Genomic DNA, 17,312 nt, shown 5'->3' on the forward strand with positions numbered 1-17,312 from the left:
CTACCATTTTGCCTAATCAGTCAATGATGCGTGTTATTGCAAACAAAGAAAAAATAGTGTAGTTTAGAATTATTTATTTTATTTCGAGCTATTAGCCAGTACACAACAATATTTAGCAAAAAATATTGTTTTATTTATTTAAATTATTTAAAAATTAATTTAATAAGTCATTATGAGTTCAGAATTAGTACTAGGCATACGATTGAATTCACAAAATTTGACAACTATCAAATTACGCGATATTAATTTAAAAAATAGAGTAGAAGATTTAAGATACAAGACTGCAGCAAAAGTTAATTTATCCAAGGAGTCATTTGGTGAGAAAATTAATTCATTTTTAATTTAGAAAATTCATTTTTTTAACCTATCTTTATCATTGAATTTCATATCTTTCAAATCTTTATTATTTAATAACGTGTTATTAAACAGAGCTTATATATTGTGGATGTATTCTGGAAGATGACATAACTTTAGAAGCTTGTGGACTTAAAAGTGGTGCAATGGTGCATGTTTTAATGAAAAAGGAAGTAGAACCTCCAGTACCAATAAAATATATATCAGAAGAAAGTATCCTACAGCTGGCTTCTACATTTAAATCTTTTATTGAAAATCCTGCATTTAGAAGCGCTTTACATGTAATTATCAATGATATAATATACTTTTAACTAAATATGTAAATAACTAAAGTAAAGATTCTCGCATAATGTATTTCAGCGTTTAAGTAAAAGACCAGAAGTTATAGATAACATTATTTCATCATCTCCTGGATTGCATGAAGACTCTGTTGCAATTGCTATGTTACAAGATCCTGATCTGATGGGTCATTTTACAGATATAGATACTATTAAAAGGCAAAATTTTTATCAATACATCTATACATTTATCAATAAATCTTTACTAATATATTAGATCGCATAATGTTAGTATTTTTATTATTAACTTATTTAACTATATTACAGAATTGCTGAATTACATCCAGTACTTATAGAAGCTGCACAAAATTTAGCTGCTGCTGTACACGAAGAAGCTCATAACAATGCTACTGCTGGTTCTAATTCCTCCATGTTGAATACACCACCTACCGCGTACTCTTACAGTTTAGATAATTTGAGCGATGATGAAGAAATGGCTGGAGATTCTTCGCAATCCTCAGACTCTACTCAACCATCGAATTTATCTGCTAATTCATCGAACACTATTACTACAGCACGACTTGCGGCTGCTCTTTCAAGAGCAGGAAGTCGCGCTTTTCCATTATCAAACTCTCCATCTTCTACATCAGCTAGTAGTACAAATTCAGGTGTTATAACTACCGAGATGTTTACACAAGCTATGCAACAAGCATTTGCAACGACTCCTGCTTCAACAGCTCCAGCAGCTCCAACAGCTCCAACTTCATTATCACCTATGTTACATCCCACTCTTCCAGAATCCACAGATTTACAAAGACAATTGGCGCAAATGCACGAAATGGGCCTTCAAGACGATAATACTAATGTTCAAGCTTTAATACTAACAAATGGGAATGTACAAGCGGCGATCGAACTTGTATTTAATAGTTTTAGTGATAATTAGGAAATTTATAATAAAAGCTCATTTTCAAAATCACCAATAAGGTCTTATTATCTCATTTAAAAGTTTTTTATTAATCTATATACTTTGTTAATAATTGCTAATAGGATTATATAAAATTAAACATGTATAAAGTAAATGTTCTCTTAAAAAAGATTATGTTTTCGTTATTTATTGTTATTTGTTTAAATTATCTTATCAAAAAAAAAGTTAATTAATAATAAGGAAATTGTACAATATACATATAGATATATATATATAAGAAATTAAAAAAAATAGAAGCAATTAAAAGAAGTTACATATGAAATATTATAAATTTGTTTATTGTATGTTTTTATAAAAAAAAAAAATACATATGTTTTTTTAATAGCATACATTATTCTTGGAACACAGATAATAATATGATATAATTGAAAACAAATTAATGGACATTGTTCGATACTTTTAGGAAGAAAGTTTTAGATTCGTTTTAACTTGCAGCGTGATATTTATGACTGAAGTAATAGGGCATAGTAGTCGAGTAACAAAGAGTAACCGAATGGTAGGGGTGGTAGTGGAGCGGTGGTGGTGGTAGCAGAATACTTGATGGAGAGAGGGTAACCGCTTACTGCTCTTCTCCCTAGAGGTTGTCAGTGACAATCGAACTGTCGCGTCGTTAGAACACTCGGAGGGAATTTCTCGAATTGCGCAGGCGAGAAAAGCGTCCGTTACACCCGGCTCCCGGTCAAGTACGCGTGTGTATGTCCAATAATCGCACGTGTATAAAGAGAGACGCGATCGTGTCGATATTTATAACGGAACTCATCGTAGACATCAGATTTATACAATCTGGAACAGAAAGGTACGAACAGAAGGCGAAGAAGATGGGAATTACATTTGTCTTCGTTAGAAGGTTATACGCAAGGGTAGTACTGTATATTCTGTTGATTGTATTATCGACAGGCAGACGCATATATTAGACATAAATATATATATATAAAAGACTAAATACGAAAAATAATTGTCGTAATAAGGGAAGCGATCATTCTTTTATTAAATCATAGATTCGTTTCGTATTTTTCTTTCTCTCGTTGCAAAATATAACCGATTCCTTCGAAGGTTCTTTCGTAAAAATGACGCCAGAGCGCGGTAACGATTTTCTTTTTTTCTGTTTTCTTCCCTTTTTTATTTATTTATTATTTTTTTTTTAAATTCAACCCCTTGCCATATGATTTTCAGTGATATGTTGCACGCAATGGCGAAGAATTGACACCGTTAGAAGAGGGACGTTATCCCGAGCACGAATTTTTGAGTTCTTCCTCTTCTTCTTCTTCTCTTCCTCTTCTTCCTCGTCGGCTCATTATGAGGAGAAAAAGGTGCGGCGCCTTTTTCAACAAATATCTATACTTCTTACCTGGACGATGGAACTATTTTTCACCCGTGAGTCGTAATAAGAGAGATCAAGGCAGTCAGCCTCTTCGCACTATTCTCTGCTTCTTCTTTTTTCTTCATTTTTTCCTTCTCTTTCTCTTCCCCCCCCTCCTTCTCCTCTGTCTCTCTGTCTGTCTGTCTGTCTCTCTCCGGCATCTTTCATTAGATCCCGCTCGTATTTTCAAATGATAAAAAAAAAATATTCTCTATTCAACTAGCGCGTTTCCTTTTCCTACGATCGAGCGATCATATATTACGTATTCGGCAAGTCATAATTATATATGTTCTTCTTGGAACTAATTTATATTGTAACGATTAATTTCTCGTTCGATCGAATTTCGTAGACGTTAGAAAAGTTCTGCTGGCATGGTTGGTTCGAGCATGCATGTCCATTTAAATCGTATTCTAGGTTAATGACATTTTCAACTGAGAACGATCCTTTTTTTGCGATTTCTTATGCGATTTCAAAAAGATTCATTCAGTGATTAAAATCGATCATTCGTTATCGTCGTCTAAGATGGTGTCTTTGTAAGAATGCGTTTCCATTTTTGAGAATATATATATATATATATATATATATATATATAAGTATGGATTGAAATGCGTAAAAGAAAGAAATTTCATTCGTCCTTGAATACATTAAACTCTCACCGTAAATTTCGAGGTCGCTATTAAAGTATACAAATGGTTAATGAATCGGCGACAAGAGAAATGCAAATAGAAGAAAACGTCTTGTTTGATCTAATTAAATCGATTGTTGTTATTTCAATATATGTATATACATATACTTGTTCTTACTGAAACGGCTTATTTAATTAAATATTCAAAGTATTTTTATAACATTTTATTAATTCTATCCTTTATTTAAAAATACGTGCTCTTCTTTTCAAAACTAATGAAAATTTTTGTTCGATATTGATATTTCGATTTTTTTGTTCTTTTTTATAACCATACATACATACATACGAGGACTCATAATATCAACGTAAAACATAATTTTATTTTCAAACAAGTCTCGAGATATCGCGTATCGAATGTACATATAAATCGATTATCGTCGTTCGAATATGTACGAATATCGTCGAGGTTTAACGATATATCATTTCGTCGTTAGAATTTCAAATATAATGTGACACGTGCGTATTACACGTTTTATCAATTTGGTCGATTAATTAAGTCGGTGTCGAGAGAATAAGAAGACTTAAATAATAAGACGAAGAAGTGTTCACTCGCGTGGAAACGTGGATTGTACCATAGGAGCAGTTAATTCGATGATTAAATGACTCCGCACATTAACGTGCTAAGAGACAGTAATTATGCATGCGCTGAGAAATAAACAAGTGTAATTTCATAATTGTCTAGCATAAGTCATGCGGTACTCGTTAACTAATTGTGATCACCGGCCAAGGGCAGGATGATTGGCCGTCGATCGATCGATCGCTCGAGGATTGCAACTTCGTAGAAAAAGAATCGCGCTTATTACGTTGTTTTTTTTATTTCTCATTTCATGAATCACATAGTTAAAAGTATCATTCTTGTTGGCAGGAATTCAAAGAAGATCGGTGATCGGTGAAGATTCCTTAATAAATCAAACATTCTACGAAAGAGAGAGAGAAGTTTCGTAAGGAATTTCTTAAAGAAATTCTAAAAGGAAGAAAAATGGCGCATGAAAATGGTATAAACGGGGACACAGATTCTGAGACGGTGGAACTGAATCCTCTTAGAAGAACGAGATTCCACGTGAACCGAGTGGACAGCGTCGAAGGTCGCACCAGTCTTTTAGGCGAACAGGAAACGAAAAAATCCCTGAGACACATGACGAGGGAAGCTTTACCTAGGCTCGACAATTATAGGAATATTATGAGTATCCAGGCTGCTCACAGACCCTCGCTCGATGAACTCCATAATCCTACCCTTCTTAACAAGGTAACGCGAAATGAAGCTCTTTTTCTACATTTTTTAATTTTTTATCCTTTTTTTATTCCCCTCTATAATATCCTTCCACCCAACGCTTCTTCCTTCGTTATAGGCGTGAAAAAGGCTCTTCTACTTTTATCAAAATTTCTTATGAATGCGGATCAAGAAAGTATCAATTTTTGAAAGTTATATGTGTATATATATATTACTATCATAGATTAGAAGTTTCTAAAATTGGCTTTCAATATTTGAACAAACGACGTTCAAGCATGAAAGGTAAATCATTTTCTAAAGCCTCTTAAATTTTATCGTTGCTTTTCTGCAAATGTCTATATGTAAACGTAAATTTATAAAGCACATTATATAGGTACTTCACGTTTATTTTCCTTAAGAACATAATTGATGTACATATCGTCCGACGTTAATCCGTTCAATACTGTTCCTCAATCTTCTTACTTCTGGAAAATAATCCGATTTGGTATAGCAAAGTGGAACGATGCGTGGACAATCGTTAAAGAATATTATTTATTCGATATTGAATAATTGTAAATGTTTCTAAACATATCTCTAAGTAATTTTATTAGAACCAAGAGTGAAAGTGATTCTAAAGTTGCAAGTTTACTAAAGTTACAAGAATCAACAAATATTTTACAAGCTCATATTGCAGGCTTAGGTTTAGAATGTAGAAAACGCGCATATCTACAAAAATTAAGGTTTCCGACAACATAACTGTGTGTAACTATAATACTTTCTCAAAAATGTTTTCTTTTTTGAAATTGTACGTGTTTGTGTGTATATATATATATACATGGATAGATATCTATTTATATTTATATATATAGACTATCTAATATTTTTTTTCTTAGAGAAATCGTTTAAGTTAGAAAGTTGATAGAATAGTCGTCTCGCATACCAATGCACATTACGATATAAAAAGAAACTTGTTCGATTACGGAATAGGATATCGCGTACTATGTCACGTAAGAGTGACACATTTTTTTTTGTCTATGAAAGTCTCGTCGTAAACGTTGTTGGGTCAAAACGAAGACCCTCACGTTCTGTCAGTCAATTAAAGCATCATCTGGAAACTACGACGAAGTCTTTGAGATCGACCATGCGGTCGTTATTAACGCCACGAACGATAAGAGATCAAATATAACGCGGAAGTTAACGATCTTCCATTTCGAATAATCATTTTTTGATTCAGCTGAAACGAATTCGAATCGCTCAATTTTAAACAGATTCGTTGTTATATCTCCAACCTCCTCCTATCTTAACGCCCATATTTCTGTCTCGCCGGATGAGATTCCTTTTGATATGCTCAGGCATGAAAAAGGAACGCGAAGATTCTTCTATAAACGACAGGAAACGTGAATGCGAATATATGAAATGTTAAAAGATTTAATGTTTACGAAGAAATAAATGGCAACGCAGATGAGGAATTTTATTCTGACGATAATAAAGACGATAATTTCCGATTACAGTCAGCCACGGGATTATCTCCAGAATAAATTTTTCACGAAACGCTTATATATTACGAGTTTTTCATTAAATATGCAAACATACATATATACATACATATATACATACATATATACATATATACATATAGTAGCTTAGAAATATTGGTTATTTAGAAATGATGTCTACGTAAAACGAAATATCATTGATCATTAATGATTTAATACATACAACATAGGAAACAAGAAAAGGGATCTTATTCATGGAGAAACTTTTTTGAAAAATCGCTTCCTTTTCGACGTCTTCACCGAATGTCCCTTCTAACGGCGGCGTTGTTAAATGTTTAAACGAGATCCATAAGGAAGGCCAACGTAATATGTGCACAAAGTAATCATCGCAACGGACGATTATTATCAGACATGAGTCATCGTGGATTTTTAACATTTCTCTATCCTTATCCAAAATGAAATCTTGTCTTTGAATGAAATGCATTCGTAGTAAGAATAAAACAACGAGAAATAATTACAGGTCTCGTATCACTATAGTGGCAATGATTCAGAAAATAGAAACACCAGTCGTTGATCCGGATTGTCAGGCATAGTGCATACCTACATCGGACTTAATATAGGAAATCGCGTGCTTCGAATACATTATGTTGCGAGGGTTAAGCGTTCGTTATTATTTCACTATCGCGGCACATGTCACGAAATGTCTAAGCGCGTAACGCATCATGACGTAACACACATAGCATTGACACGATCAAAAATCAAGATGATCGACGACGCTTTTCTATGTCGGTTTGGAATGTGTAAAAAAAAAAGAAAAAAAGGAAACAAAGAAAATTAAAAAAAAAAGAAAAAAAAATACAAAAAAAAAGAAAAATAAAAGAAACACAGATGCATTGACCGTTATTTGTAGAGGGCAAAGTGTCACGAGATTGGATCTGCGGAGGTGTGCAAGAATAATTTCGCAATTATAGTAGAGTCCAAGGCAAGATATTCGTGGATATAACGGGAAATAATTGGACGAAACGAGCGTCTCTTTTAAGAGTCGCTATAGATTCCCGCGTCGGGTCGTTCGTCGAAAAATTTATACACATGTGTAAATACAGTCGATTTCCAATATTTTCTTCCTTCATTATGTTTTTTTGTTATGACATTGGAAAACAATCCGATTGTTTAATTGTCCTTCCTTTATTGGATATGTTCCGTTCGGGGCTTCTTCTCAAGGTGAAACTTCAAGCTAATAATTCAAGATCTGGCGTTCAATCTCAACGTTCGTCACAGTTAAAGTAACAAACGAACATTTTTGAATTTCCTTTGTAAAAAGCATTCCGATGTTGGGCGTCGTATGCCCGTCGTATACGATATGCGAGGCGTCGTTACGTAAATCGTTAGTCTTCATTGGGCGACTCGCGGACGACCCTTCCTCTAGACGAATCACCTTCAATGTCGATAACCACCTCTAAATCTCAATTTACGCGTAACGTCTGCGTAGAGAGAGAAAGAGAGAGAGAGAGAGTGAGAGAGATATTCGAATCCGATGCACTTCTCTTTCTTTATCTCAATCAAATCGATATTTTTTCATCCTATCTAGGTTCGTTTCATTTAACGATCTCACGGTCTTTACCGTAAAGTAAATTGACGTAATCGTGCGTTAATCCTGTCGATTTTTAACCTTGAGCTCACGTTTATCAATTACATGTATCGCAACAAAAACGAAGTCGATTACTTTCACTTAAGTGAGCCATTAATGTTGTTTAATGTATCGAGATTATGTAATCATTGCAATAATTATTATATTAACATATACAATCGTTTTTATACGATATATGTAAATGATCTGATTGCTATATCGAAATTTATTCGATGTCGTTGATTTATAAGAATTTATATATATATGTATATATGTATATATATAAATTATATATATATATATATATATATATATATATATATATAAATAATTTATACGTTTAGAGATCCGGCTCAAACACACTGCCCATAACGGACGTAAAGCTACCGGTGTCGGGTATCAAATTTGGATGGATTCAGGGAGTTTTAATGAGATGCCTCTTAAATATATGGGGGGTTATGCTCTTTCTTCGACTTTCTTGGGTCGTAGCTCATACTGGCATAGGTGAATATATAACATATATATATATATATATATATATATATATATATATATATATATATATAAAATAATGATCTATTGACAATTGTTCTAAAGAATGAAACATGATTTTTCTGTACTTTCAGGACAATCTATACTCTTGATTCTTACAACTACAGTAGTAACGACCATTACATCTTTGTCCATGTCGGCGATTAGTACAAACGGACTTATAAAAGGAGGTATGAAAATTCGTGTGGTACACACACAGACATATATATATATATATATATCATATATCATATATATATATATATATATGCATATATTGGGTTGGCAACTAAGTGATTGCGGATTTCAAATAAGAAGGAAACGACAAAATCCGCAATCACTTAGTTGCCAACCCAATATATATATATATCGAATGTATATATATATATGATGTCGATAGAAATTTATCCAACTTATTATTTATCATAGGCGGAACCTATTATATGATATCCCGTTCACTTGGACCAGAGTTTGGAGGTTCTATAGGATTAATATTTTCTTTAGCGAATGCAGTTGCCTGTTCCATGTATGTAGTAGGCTTCTGCGAGAGTATGGTTGGTTGTCTCAAATCTTATGGAATTTGCATAGTGGACTGTGCCAACACGGACATTAGAATTATAGGTTTGACAGAAATACCCTCAAAAAATATAGATCTATCCGGGAATAGTGTTTTGATGTTTACCTTTTCATTAATAGGTTGCGTGACCATAGTTTTCCTTCTCTTAATCGTAATGGTAGGTTTGGAGTGGGAAGCAAAGGCTCAGATCGGTCTTCTGGTCATACTTCTTGCAGCTATCCTTGATTTCATGATTGGTACCTTCATAGGGCCTAAAAACGACGAGGAAAAGGCGAAAGGATTTATTGGATATAATGGTAAATTACTTAGATCCATCGAATCAATGGTTTTTGTTTTAATAATTTACCCGTATTTTCATGTTTCCAGCTGATCTATTCATGGACAATTTGCATTCGGACTACAGATATAGCGAAGGCGTGAAGCATGACTTCTTTTCAGTCCTAGCTATCTTCTTTCCGGCAGCAACAGGTATCCTGGCAGGTGCGAATATATCCGGTGACTTGAAGGTGATTTAGTCCTTTCGTCTGCAGAAAACATTTCTTTTGTCTATATAACATCATTTTTTCATTTTTACGTATATATCTCATTCGTATACACATTACAAAATTCATTGATTATAGGATTTGAAAATCCGCCGTAATTATATGTTTTATATCATTCTCTTCCCAATAGGATCCTCAATCGGCGATACCGAAGGGAACTTTACTTGCGATATTATTAACGACACTATCGTATATTCTTATGGCAATTATGGTTGGAGGTAGCGTCATGCGAGACGCTTCCGGTGATATAAATGACTTAAGAACAACTGTTAATAATTCTTACGTCGTGCAATCATTTTTCGACGTAAGAAATGACACTTCAGAAGAAAATGTTACCATTGCTGGGAATTGGAGCGAAGCTATTTGGAGCGTATATGATACCAAATTCAATTGTACGTCTGGATGTAATTATGGAACTCACAATAGCTTTCAGGTGTGCTTTATAATTAAGAGATCATCCGTTTATAAAAAAAATATATATCTATTATAATTACAACAATGATTATTTATAGGTAATCGAATTAGTATCCGCTTTTGGTCCCTTTATTTATGCTGGCTGTTTCGCAGCAACGCTCTCAAGTGCCTTAGCCTCTTTGGTATCTGCACCAAAAGTATTCCAAGCTCTTTGTCTTGACAATCTTTATCCTGGAATAGGATGGTTTAGCGGAGATAAGGACAAGGAACCTATTCGTGGATATTTTCTTACTTTTGTCATTGCTGTTGGTTTTATACTAATTGGTAAACATATACTTAATATACATATATGTTAATATATTCATCAGCGATGCGTTAGCAATTAAAGATTACTCTTTTTTTTATTTTTTAGGAGAGTTAAACGCTATCGCTCCATTGATATCAAATTTTTTCCTGGCTGCATACACTCTTATCAATTTCAGCACTTTTCATGCTTCTCTAGCAAGACCAATTGGTTGGCGACCAACATTTAAGGTAGATACATTTCAATTCATTCCTGTCATAATAATTTAAAAATATTTTCGCTCGCACAACGGGTGATGTATTCTTGAACTATTTTTACCTGGTTACTCTAATCGTACGGATTAGTGATTTCGATAGGAAAGAGTTAATAGAATTGTAATAGAAATTATTTACTTGAAATGATAGTTGATATATATATTTTCTTGATGTATTTCAGTATTACAACATGTGGCTCAGTCTTGCCGGTGCTGTTCTATGCGTTTCTGTGATGTTTTTGATCTCATGGTGGACAGCCTTGATTACCTTGTTCGTAGTTCTAGCGCTTTATTTGGTAGTCTCGTATAGGAAACCTGGTAAATTTGATAAATAATTCGATGCACGCTTCGCATATAACTAATTTTGACGTTTTATATATGTTTCGTTTTTTTATTGATTAATTCAATACTTGTATTGTAGACGTGAATTGGGGCTCTACCACGCAGGCTCAGTCGTATAACAATGCTTTAACAGCGATTCAACAATTAGATAGGGTAGAAGAACATGTTAAAAATTACAAACCCCAATTATTAGTTCTTACTGGACCTCCATCTGCGAGAGTATCGTTAGTAGATTTTGCTCATCATATTACGAAGAATCAAAGTTTATTTATTTGTGGACATATTATAGAGGTATGGATAATTAATAATTACAATTTATGTATTAATGAAGAAATGCTGTTTTATAAATTTTATTAATCCATTACATATTTTTGTATCTCTTAGACATCAATATCGTACAAAACACGAAATAATATGATAGCGAAATGTACTTCGTGGTTCAGAGCAAATAAAATAAAAGCGTTTTATTCTGTGGTTGATGGCGCCAATTTTCAAGACGGTACTACTTCTCTTTTACAAGCCGCCGGTTTAGGAAAAATGAAACCTAATATTTTATTAATGGGTTATAAACAAGACTGGGCGTGCTGTTCACGAGAGAATTTAAACATGTACTTTAACATCATGCAGTAAGTAAATTAAAATGTTTTTGTACTTGGACATAAAAAAAGAAATTACAACCATCACCATCATATCATTTTCATAGCAAAGCATTAGATATGCACATAGCTGTAGCTCTTTTACGAATTCAAGAAGGATTAGACAGCAGTGGAGTTATAACAGAAGTTGAAGAACAAAAAAGGTTTGTACCTACAGTGATACCAGCAAATCAAAGTTTCTCCCAACTTAGTCAAGGTATTTAATAACATTTATTCTCATGCTATTATATTCTATAATATATGATAATAATATAATTATTTCCTTCCTTTCTTCCTTCTTGTAGCCAGTAGTACTTCAGATATTTCAATACCAGGAAGTCCTGCTCCGAAACGTTCGAAAATAGTTAACGAATATCCAAATCCGCTCGCAAATGAACAACAGCGTGAAAATAGACAAAATATATCTCCCATAGCAAAGGAAATATTTAACGCTGTTACAAAATTCCAAAAGAAACAAAAAAAAGGCACGATTGATGTGTGGTGGTTATATGATGATGGTGGTTTAACACTTTTATTACCTTATATTATCAGTACAAGGCGCAATTGGTCAAATAGCAAATTAAGAGTTTTTGCTCTTGCAAATAAGCATTCTGAGCTTGAATATGAGCAAAGAAAGTATGTTTTCTCAGAACAACTCTTGTGTTATTATTTTTCTACAAGATAAAAATAGTTGTTATATATAATCGAAAATTATTTCAGTATGGCTAGTCTTTTATCGAAATTTCGGATAGATTATTCGGCTTTAAAAGTGATATCAGATATATCAAAACCAGCTCAAAGCAGTACGAAAAATTTCTTTGATTCACTGATCGTCGATTTTCAACTATCTGATAATACTAAAGATTCTGACGATGGTATCATTTTTTTTAACTTTCTTTTTTTTTCAATCTTATGTCACACGATTAAAGTTACGTGTATGTAACAAGGAATTTTAATTTAAAAAATTGCTTCTTTTCTGCATTTTTTAGGTATTATAAAAGAATCTGAACTTATTGCGATGAAAGAAAAAACAAATAGACATCTCCGATTACGAGAATTATTACTTGAAAATTCTATGGAAGCAAATTTAATTGTTATGTAAGTAAACATACTTTCCTTTTCCTATTCTAACATAAATTATAAATATATATTTCTCATCTATTGTATACACGCAATCTATTCGTATATAGGACATTGCCAATGCCACGGAAAGGTGCCGTGTCTGCACCTCTTTATATGGCGTGGCTTGAATCTCTTACACGTGACATGCCACCATTTTTACTTGTTCGAGGAAATCATACATCTGTTTTAACTTTTTATTCTTGAATACATAAGAAAAAAATACATAAAAACAAAAAAAGAAAAAAAAAGAAAGAAGGAAAGGAAAGAAAAAAAAACAAGTGAGATATTGTATAGCATGATAGCATTATATTAAATGAAGAGTTTCTCTTATCATATGTATGTAAGTGTAGTGAAATCATTGAATAGGAAGGAGACATCTAATTTTAGAATATTTAACATCTCGTTTTACATACAGATGAAAACATAATATCGTTATCATATTTTTTAAATGATTTTTATGCTGGTACTAAATACATTATATAGATAAAATCTTATTTTTAGTTCGTATATATATATATATATATATATATATATATATATATATATATAATACGATTTATAAGAATGAGATAATAATTGTAATAAATCATTATCTTATTATGTATTTATCATTCATTCTTTTTATTATTGACTTTGTGATCTTTTTTTTTACATATTTACGAGAATCATTGTTTTTAGAAGGATTAGATTTTACAAAGAATTTAGAATTTTGCACTTTCATTTCTACATTTTAACATTATTCTTCAAGACAAAATTATACATAAAATACAGATAAGATAAATTTATATGTTATTCAAATTTTGTAATTAAATTTGTGTATGTTATAAAGCAATTGATAATATACGAAGCTTTTTATATTGAAAAATATTTTATGGTTATATCATTACATACCATTTAAAAATGGGAAGCACTCCACTGACAAAAATTAATTTTATATTTGTGTCTTTTTCTTGTGCACAGACGATATGTAAAAAAAGATAAAATATACAAGCCATAATATCTTACTTAATGTTATTACACTTATATAAAAAAGCAAGGAGATTAATAATAATTTCGTATATTATTAATTATGATATTTTCATATTGTATGATGTTAATTATCTTGTAAAATATAAAATAATATAATACTATGAGAGAGCAAAATGAATTTTAGTGTATAGGACCTTAAGCTCAGTGCCTTTATTGTGAAGCATAAATTATATTATATTAATGCAATATTAATTTTTAACTCTTAATCATCAGTACTATTATATAATACGTTTTTGTAAATATAATGTAGATGCTGTATTAGATTTAATCGGCACACACACATACAGAAAACAGCTAAAAAATTTTAAAACGTATTTCAAATGGATTTTCCAAGAAATTTACTTTCAAATAACATAGCTACACAATAATATATGTACTGTATCTCTTTGTATATTTTAAAAGATGTGTATATAAATCTAGCTGATAATATCATGAATACCTTTTATTACTAAGTATATAGAGTTTCTGATTGCATAATTTGTGAACACGTTTTAACGACTAGTTGTAAATGCATTTATGGGAGTCAGAATATTGTCGAAAAAAGAAAGTCATTTTGTTTTATAAATGTCATAAATATTCTGAAAAATGTCTGAATATAAAATACTAGTTCATATTAAATGTAAAAGTTTGATTTTGCTCGAATATTATAATATTAAAAGAGTCTTTATTCTAACCCCTTATGCATAATAAAAACATTGTGCAATATTTATTACCACAATACTGTTTTTTATATCATTTAAATGGAAAATGAAAGATTAAATGAATATAACTATTTCGTAAAAAAAAATACAAATAAGAAATGATAATAATTAAAATAACAAGAGTAAATGTCATGATACTGCTACGATATAACAAGATTTTACATAATGGTATAAATATTGTAATAAAATTGAAAAATAGAAAGTAGTAGAAATATCTCAATGGCAAGTGCAAAAAAATATACAAAATAATTCTATTAGGAATATAAACTAGTATTTTTACTTTAAACACATCGATATATATATTAGCTCTTTCTTTATATTTAAAACTTAAATATATTATATTAATTATTTATAATTGTTAAATTTATACATCCAGATATCAAAATGATATAAAAGCTATAGTGATAGATCAACTTTCTTTAATAAAATTAATACGTGTTCAGCCCATTAAAGAAAGTTTCTTTTCACTTGTTAAAATACAGGGTATTTCACTGAGATTATATATCATGTTATTAACTTTTTTCTGGTTTTTTCTTTCTTTCTTTTTTTTTTTAAATACTGCGAATATGTCTGGGTCTGCGTACTAATAAACAACAAGAAGATAAACCAGAACTGACCTTTGCTAATTCAGACATAGGTAATGATCTAGTTGGAAATTCTACTTTTTCCATAAAAACCTTACTTGACTGAGGAATTTCATTCTCTGATCGATGAATGAGAGTTCCATTGACATAGAGAACATTTGCAGCAGCATCTTCAGGTACTGTTAAAGTCTGGTAACTGTATGTTGCTTCTCGCTCGATCCTCTGTACAGAAAAATAATTGGAAATATTTATTAAATAAATCAATTCATTCAATAAAACACTGAACTATTTAAAATACTTATTATATATATGTAATTTACCTTTAACACTTCCTGACATTCTTTGCCAGCACCTACACAAATAACATCAGGGCCAGCCATGGTAACTAATGATTTCAAACGTTTGGATTCTGCAACCTTAAAAAATCAAAGACAGAAATATTATGTATATATATAATTATATTTTCAAATTAAATATTTATACTTTATGTATTAGTGTATAAAAAAGAAAAACTGTACATGTGTTTATCATAGCTACTGTTCATTGATAAATGTTTCATTTACAAAGATTCAAGCATTTATAGCAATATTATTTCTGCAAAAAATATTGAGGTTGATAAAAAATGGAATGCGTGCTAAGGTGAGTGAGTAACTTTACTATGAACTCCATGTGCACGAATATGCTAAGCTAAAACTTGCATTATCAATTTTGATTTTAAAGCATCGCTTAAATATTCTGTATTACATTTTTACAGAATATTTATTAAATAAAAATTTCTTATATAAAACGTGCTATTATTTCTCTAATTTGTGAATACTTTTTTTCAATGAAATATGCATAAGAGAGTCAAACTAGTGCACCCAAACCTGAAGAGGGGCTGAGGTAAGACTCTCCACTATCACCTCTTCGCCACCATCACCCACCTTAAATGAATAATGAAAAATATGTTGTATGAGAATGATTTTTTCTACAAATATTTGTACATTCTGATTCCATGATATATACTGCATATTTTTTAATTAAATAATGTGCTGTAAATTAAGTATAAATAATATTATGAATGTATTGTAATATAAATGACGTGTAGACCATTGAATAGCATATAAACATCTTTAAAATGACGCTTTATCAGTTTTCTGAAAAAAAATTATTCATTTCTCTCATTCTCTAGCTAATTATTTTTTAATATCAATATTAAAAGATTATTAATAATAAGCATTCTTTCATTTCAAATATATGTACAAATGTTCTCAAAAGAAACATGGTTTGATCAACAAACCTTTATAGGTACACAAGGATATTCGGGAAATGCTGCAGCAACTGCTCGTGCACCTGCTTCATTTGTAAAATGTGACAAGCCAACAAAAAATTCACGGCCTATAACAAAATGATTTATATATTTTGTAAGTACTATTCCTAGTATATAAATTATGTTATATATTAACAAAATAGTATCATGAAATTTGACATTAATTATTACCTGTAAATAAAACATCTCCTCCGTCTAAACGAGCATTCTTGTCTGCAATTTCTATTAAAGGTATTTCTAATTCTTTTTTTAATACAGCTCTAATAGTATCAATCTGAAATTGAAACATTAATTTATTGTTCATTTTAATGTTTATAAATATCCACTTAAGATGGAAAATATAAAGAAAATTTCAAGTTTAAATCATTGAAACATTACGATGTACAATATATAATATGTATAAATAACATTACTTTAAATTAAGTCAGATGGCAATTGAGAGCAAGGCGCGAGTTAAGTGGCTTTAAAAATGCATTCGTCAAATGAGAAATTAATTCGATAACAAGGGCGATACCTCTTTTAGACGAGATGGTTCAGTTGGTCGAGCGATGAGTGCAATACCATTACAAATAACCGCAATATCCTCAACGAAAACACATAGAGGTGAATTTTCGTCTGGAGGCATTTCAACCACGTCAATATCAAGTTCTCGTAATAATTGTGCTAAAGCTAAATGTTGCTTTCTAGCCTCGTCAAGCGTGACCTCCCCTCTCGTTCGCAGGGAAAGAGGGATTCTACACAAAATAGCATGAGTATATCTATGTAATGGCATAATTAAGGCAACTCAATTTATCTGTTACGTTGAAATGATTTGTAGAAATGACTCCTCGATTATTTGTCACTTCGTTAATAATAGTTTATTCAAATTATTCCAACAAGCACACACCAATTTGACGTTTTACGCAAAAACAACACAAAATGAATCCGTTGAATGTTACCAACGTCCAAATATTAACAACTTACTAAGATGTGAA

At 31.3% G+C, this 17,312-nt stretch overlaps 3 protein-coding genes and 1 long non-coding RNA gene across 9 annotated transcripts; 2 read left to right on the forward strand and 2 right to left on the reverse strand.

Annotated features, from left to right (window-relative positions):
* The first annotated feature begins 24 nt into the window (after window positions 1-24).
* Window positions 25-1,612, forward strand: LOC124423410 (ubiquitin-like protein 7). Its single transcript, XM_046961093.1, has 4 exons — window positions 25-317; window positions 430-635; window positions 715-851; window positions 960-1,612. The coding sequence occupies exons 1-4, from the start codon at window positions 173-175 to the stop codon at window positions 1,573-1,575; spliced, it is 1,104 nt and encodes a 367-aa protein (XP_046817049.1). The 5' UTR covers window positions 25-172; the 3' UTR covers window positions 1,576-1,612.
* Window positions 1,613-1,931: 319 nt separating this feature from the next.
* Window positions 1,932-13,225, forward strand: LOC124423468 (bumetanide-sensitive sodium-(potassium)-chloride cotransporter). Of its 5 annotated transcripts, none has more exons than XM_046961193.1 (19): window positions 1,932-2,477; window positions 2,791-2,991; window positions 4,528-4,908; window positions 8,340-8,499; window positions 8,622-8,717; window positions 8,956-9,147; window positions 9,223-9,399; window positions 9,470-9,609; window positions 9,776-10,078; window positions 10,158-10,383; window positions 10,472-10,593; window positions 10,799-10,934; window positions 11,038-11,249; window positions 11,343-11,584; window positions 11,662-11,810; window positions 11,899-12,229; window positions 12,314-12,468; window positions 12,583-12,691; window positions 12,784-13,225. In XM_046961193.1, the coding sequence occupies exons 3-19, from the start codon at window positions 4,642-4,644 to the stop codon at window positions 12,917-12,919; spliced, it is 3,153 nt and encodes a 1,050-aa protein (XP_046817149.1). In that variant the 5' UTR covers window positions 1,932-2,477; window positions 2,791-2,991; window positions 4,528-4,641; the 3' UTR covers window positions 12,920-13,225. The 5 variants fall into 5 exon arrangements, with proteins under 5 accessions (XP_046817149.1, XP_046817147.1, XP_046817151.1 ...); XM_046961191.1 differs by having other exon boundaries at window positions 1,932-2,413; XM_046961195.1 differs by having other exon boundaries at window positions 1,932-2,413; window positions 2,791-2,927.
* Window positions 4,915-10,894, reverse strand: LOC124423469. Its single transcript, XR_006942096.1, has 4 exons — window positions 10,756-10,894; window positions 9,450-9,627; window positions 9,209-9,354; window positions 4,915-7,849 (listed from the first exon to the last, which is right to left on the reverse strand). It is a non-coding gene; the product is annotated as an uncharacterized LOC124423469 (long non-coding RNA).
* An 87-nt stretch (window positions 13,226-13,312) lies between the features above and the next one.
* LOC124423821 (N(G),N(G)-dimethylarginine dimethylaminohydrolase 1) lies at window positions 13,313-17,260 on the reverse strand. Of its 2 annotated transcripts, XM_046962061.1 has the most exons (6): window positions 16,853-17,260; window positions 16,510-16,612; window positions 16,309-16,406; window positions 15,896-15,952; window positions 15,350-15,445; window positions 13,313-15,251 (listed from the first exon to the last, which is right to left on the reverse strand). In XM_046962061.1, the coding sequence occupies exons 1-6, from the start codon at window positions 17,108-17,110 to the stop codon at window positions 14,997-14,999; spliced, it is 867 nt and encodes a 288-aa protein (XP_046818017.1). In that variant the 5' UTR covers window positions 17,111-17,260; the 3' UTR covers window positions 13,313-14,996. The 2 variants fall into 2 exon arrangements, with proteins under 2 accessions (XP_046818017.1, XP_046818018.1); XM_046962062.1 differs by lacking the exon at window positions 15,896-15,952 and having other exon boundaries at window positions 16,853-17,258.
* Between the last annotated feature and the right edge of the window lie 52 nt (window positions 17,261-17,312).

Source organism: Vespa crabro, chromosome 4 (genome assembly GCF_910589235.1).
Source record: "Vespa crabro chromosome 4, iyVesCrab1.2, whole genome shotgun sequence".
In the NCBI taxonomy this organism is placed as follows: domain Eukaryota; kingdom Metazoa; phylum Arthropoda; class Insecta; order Hymenoptera; family Vespidae; genus Vespa; species Vespa crabro.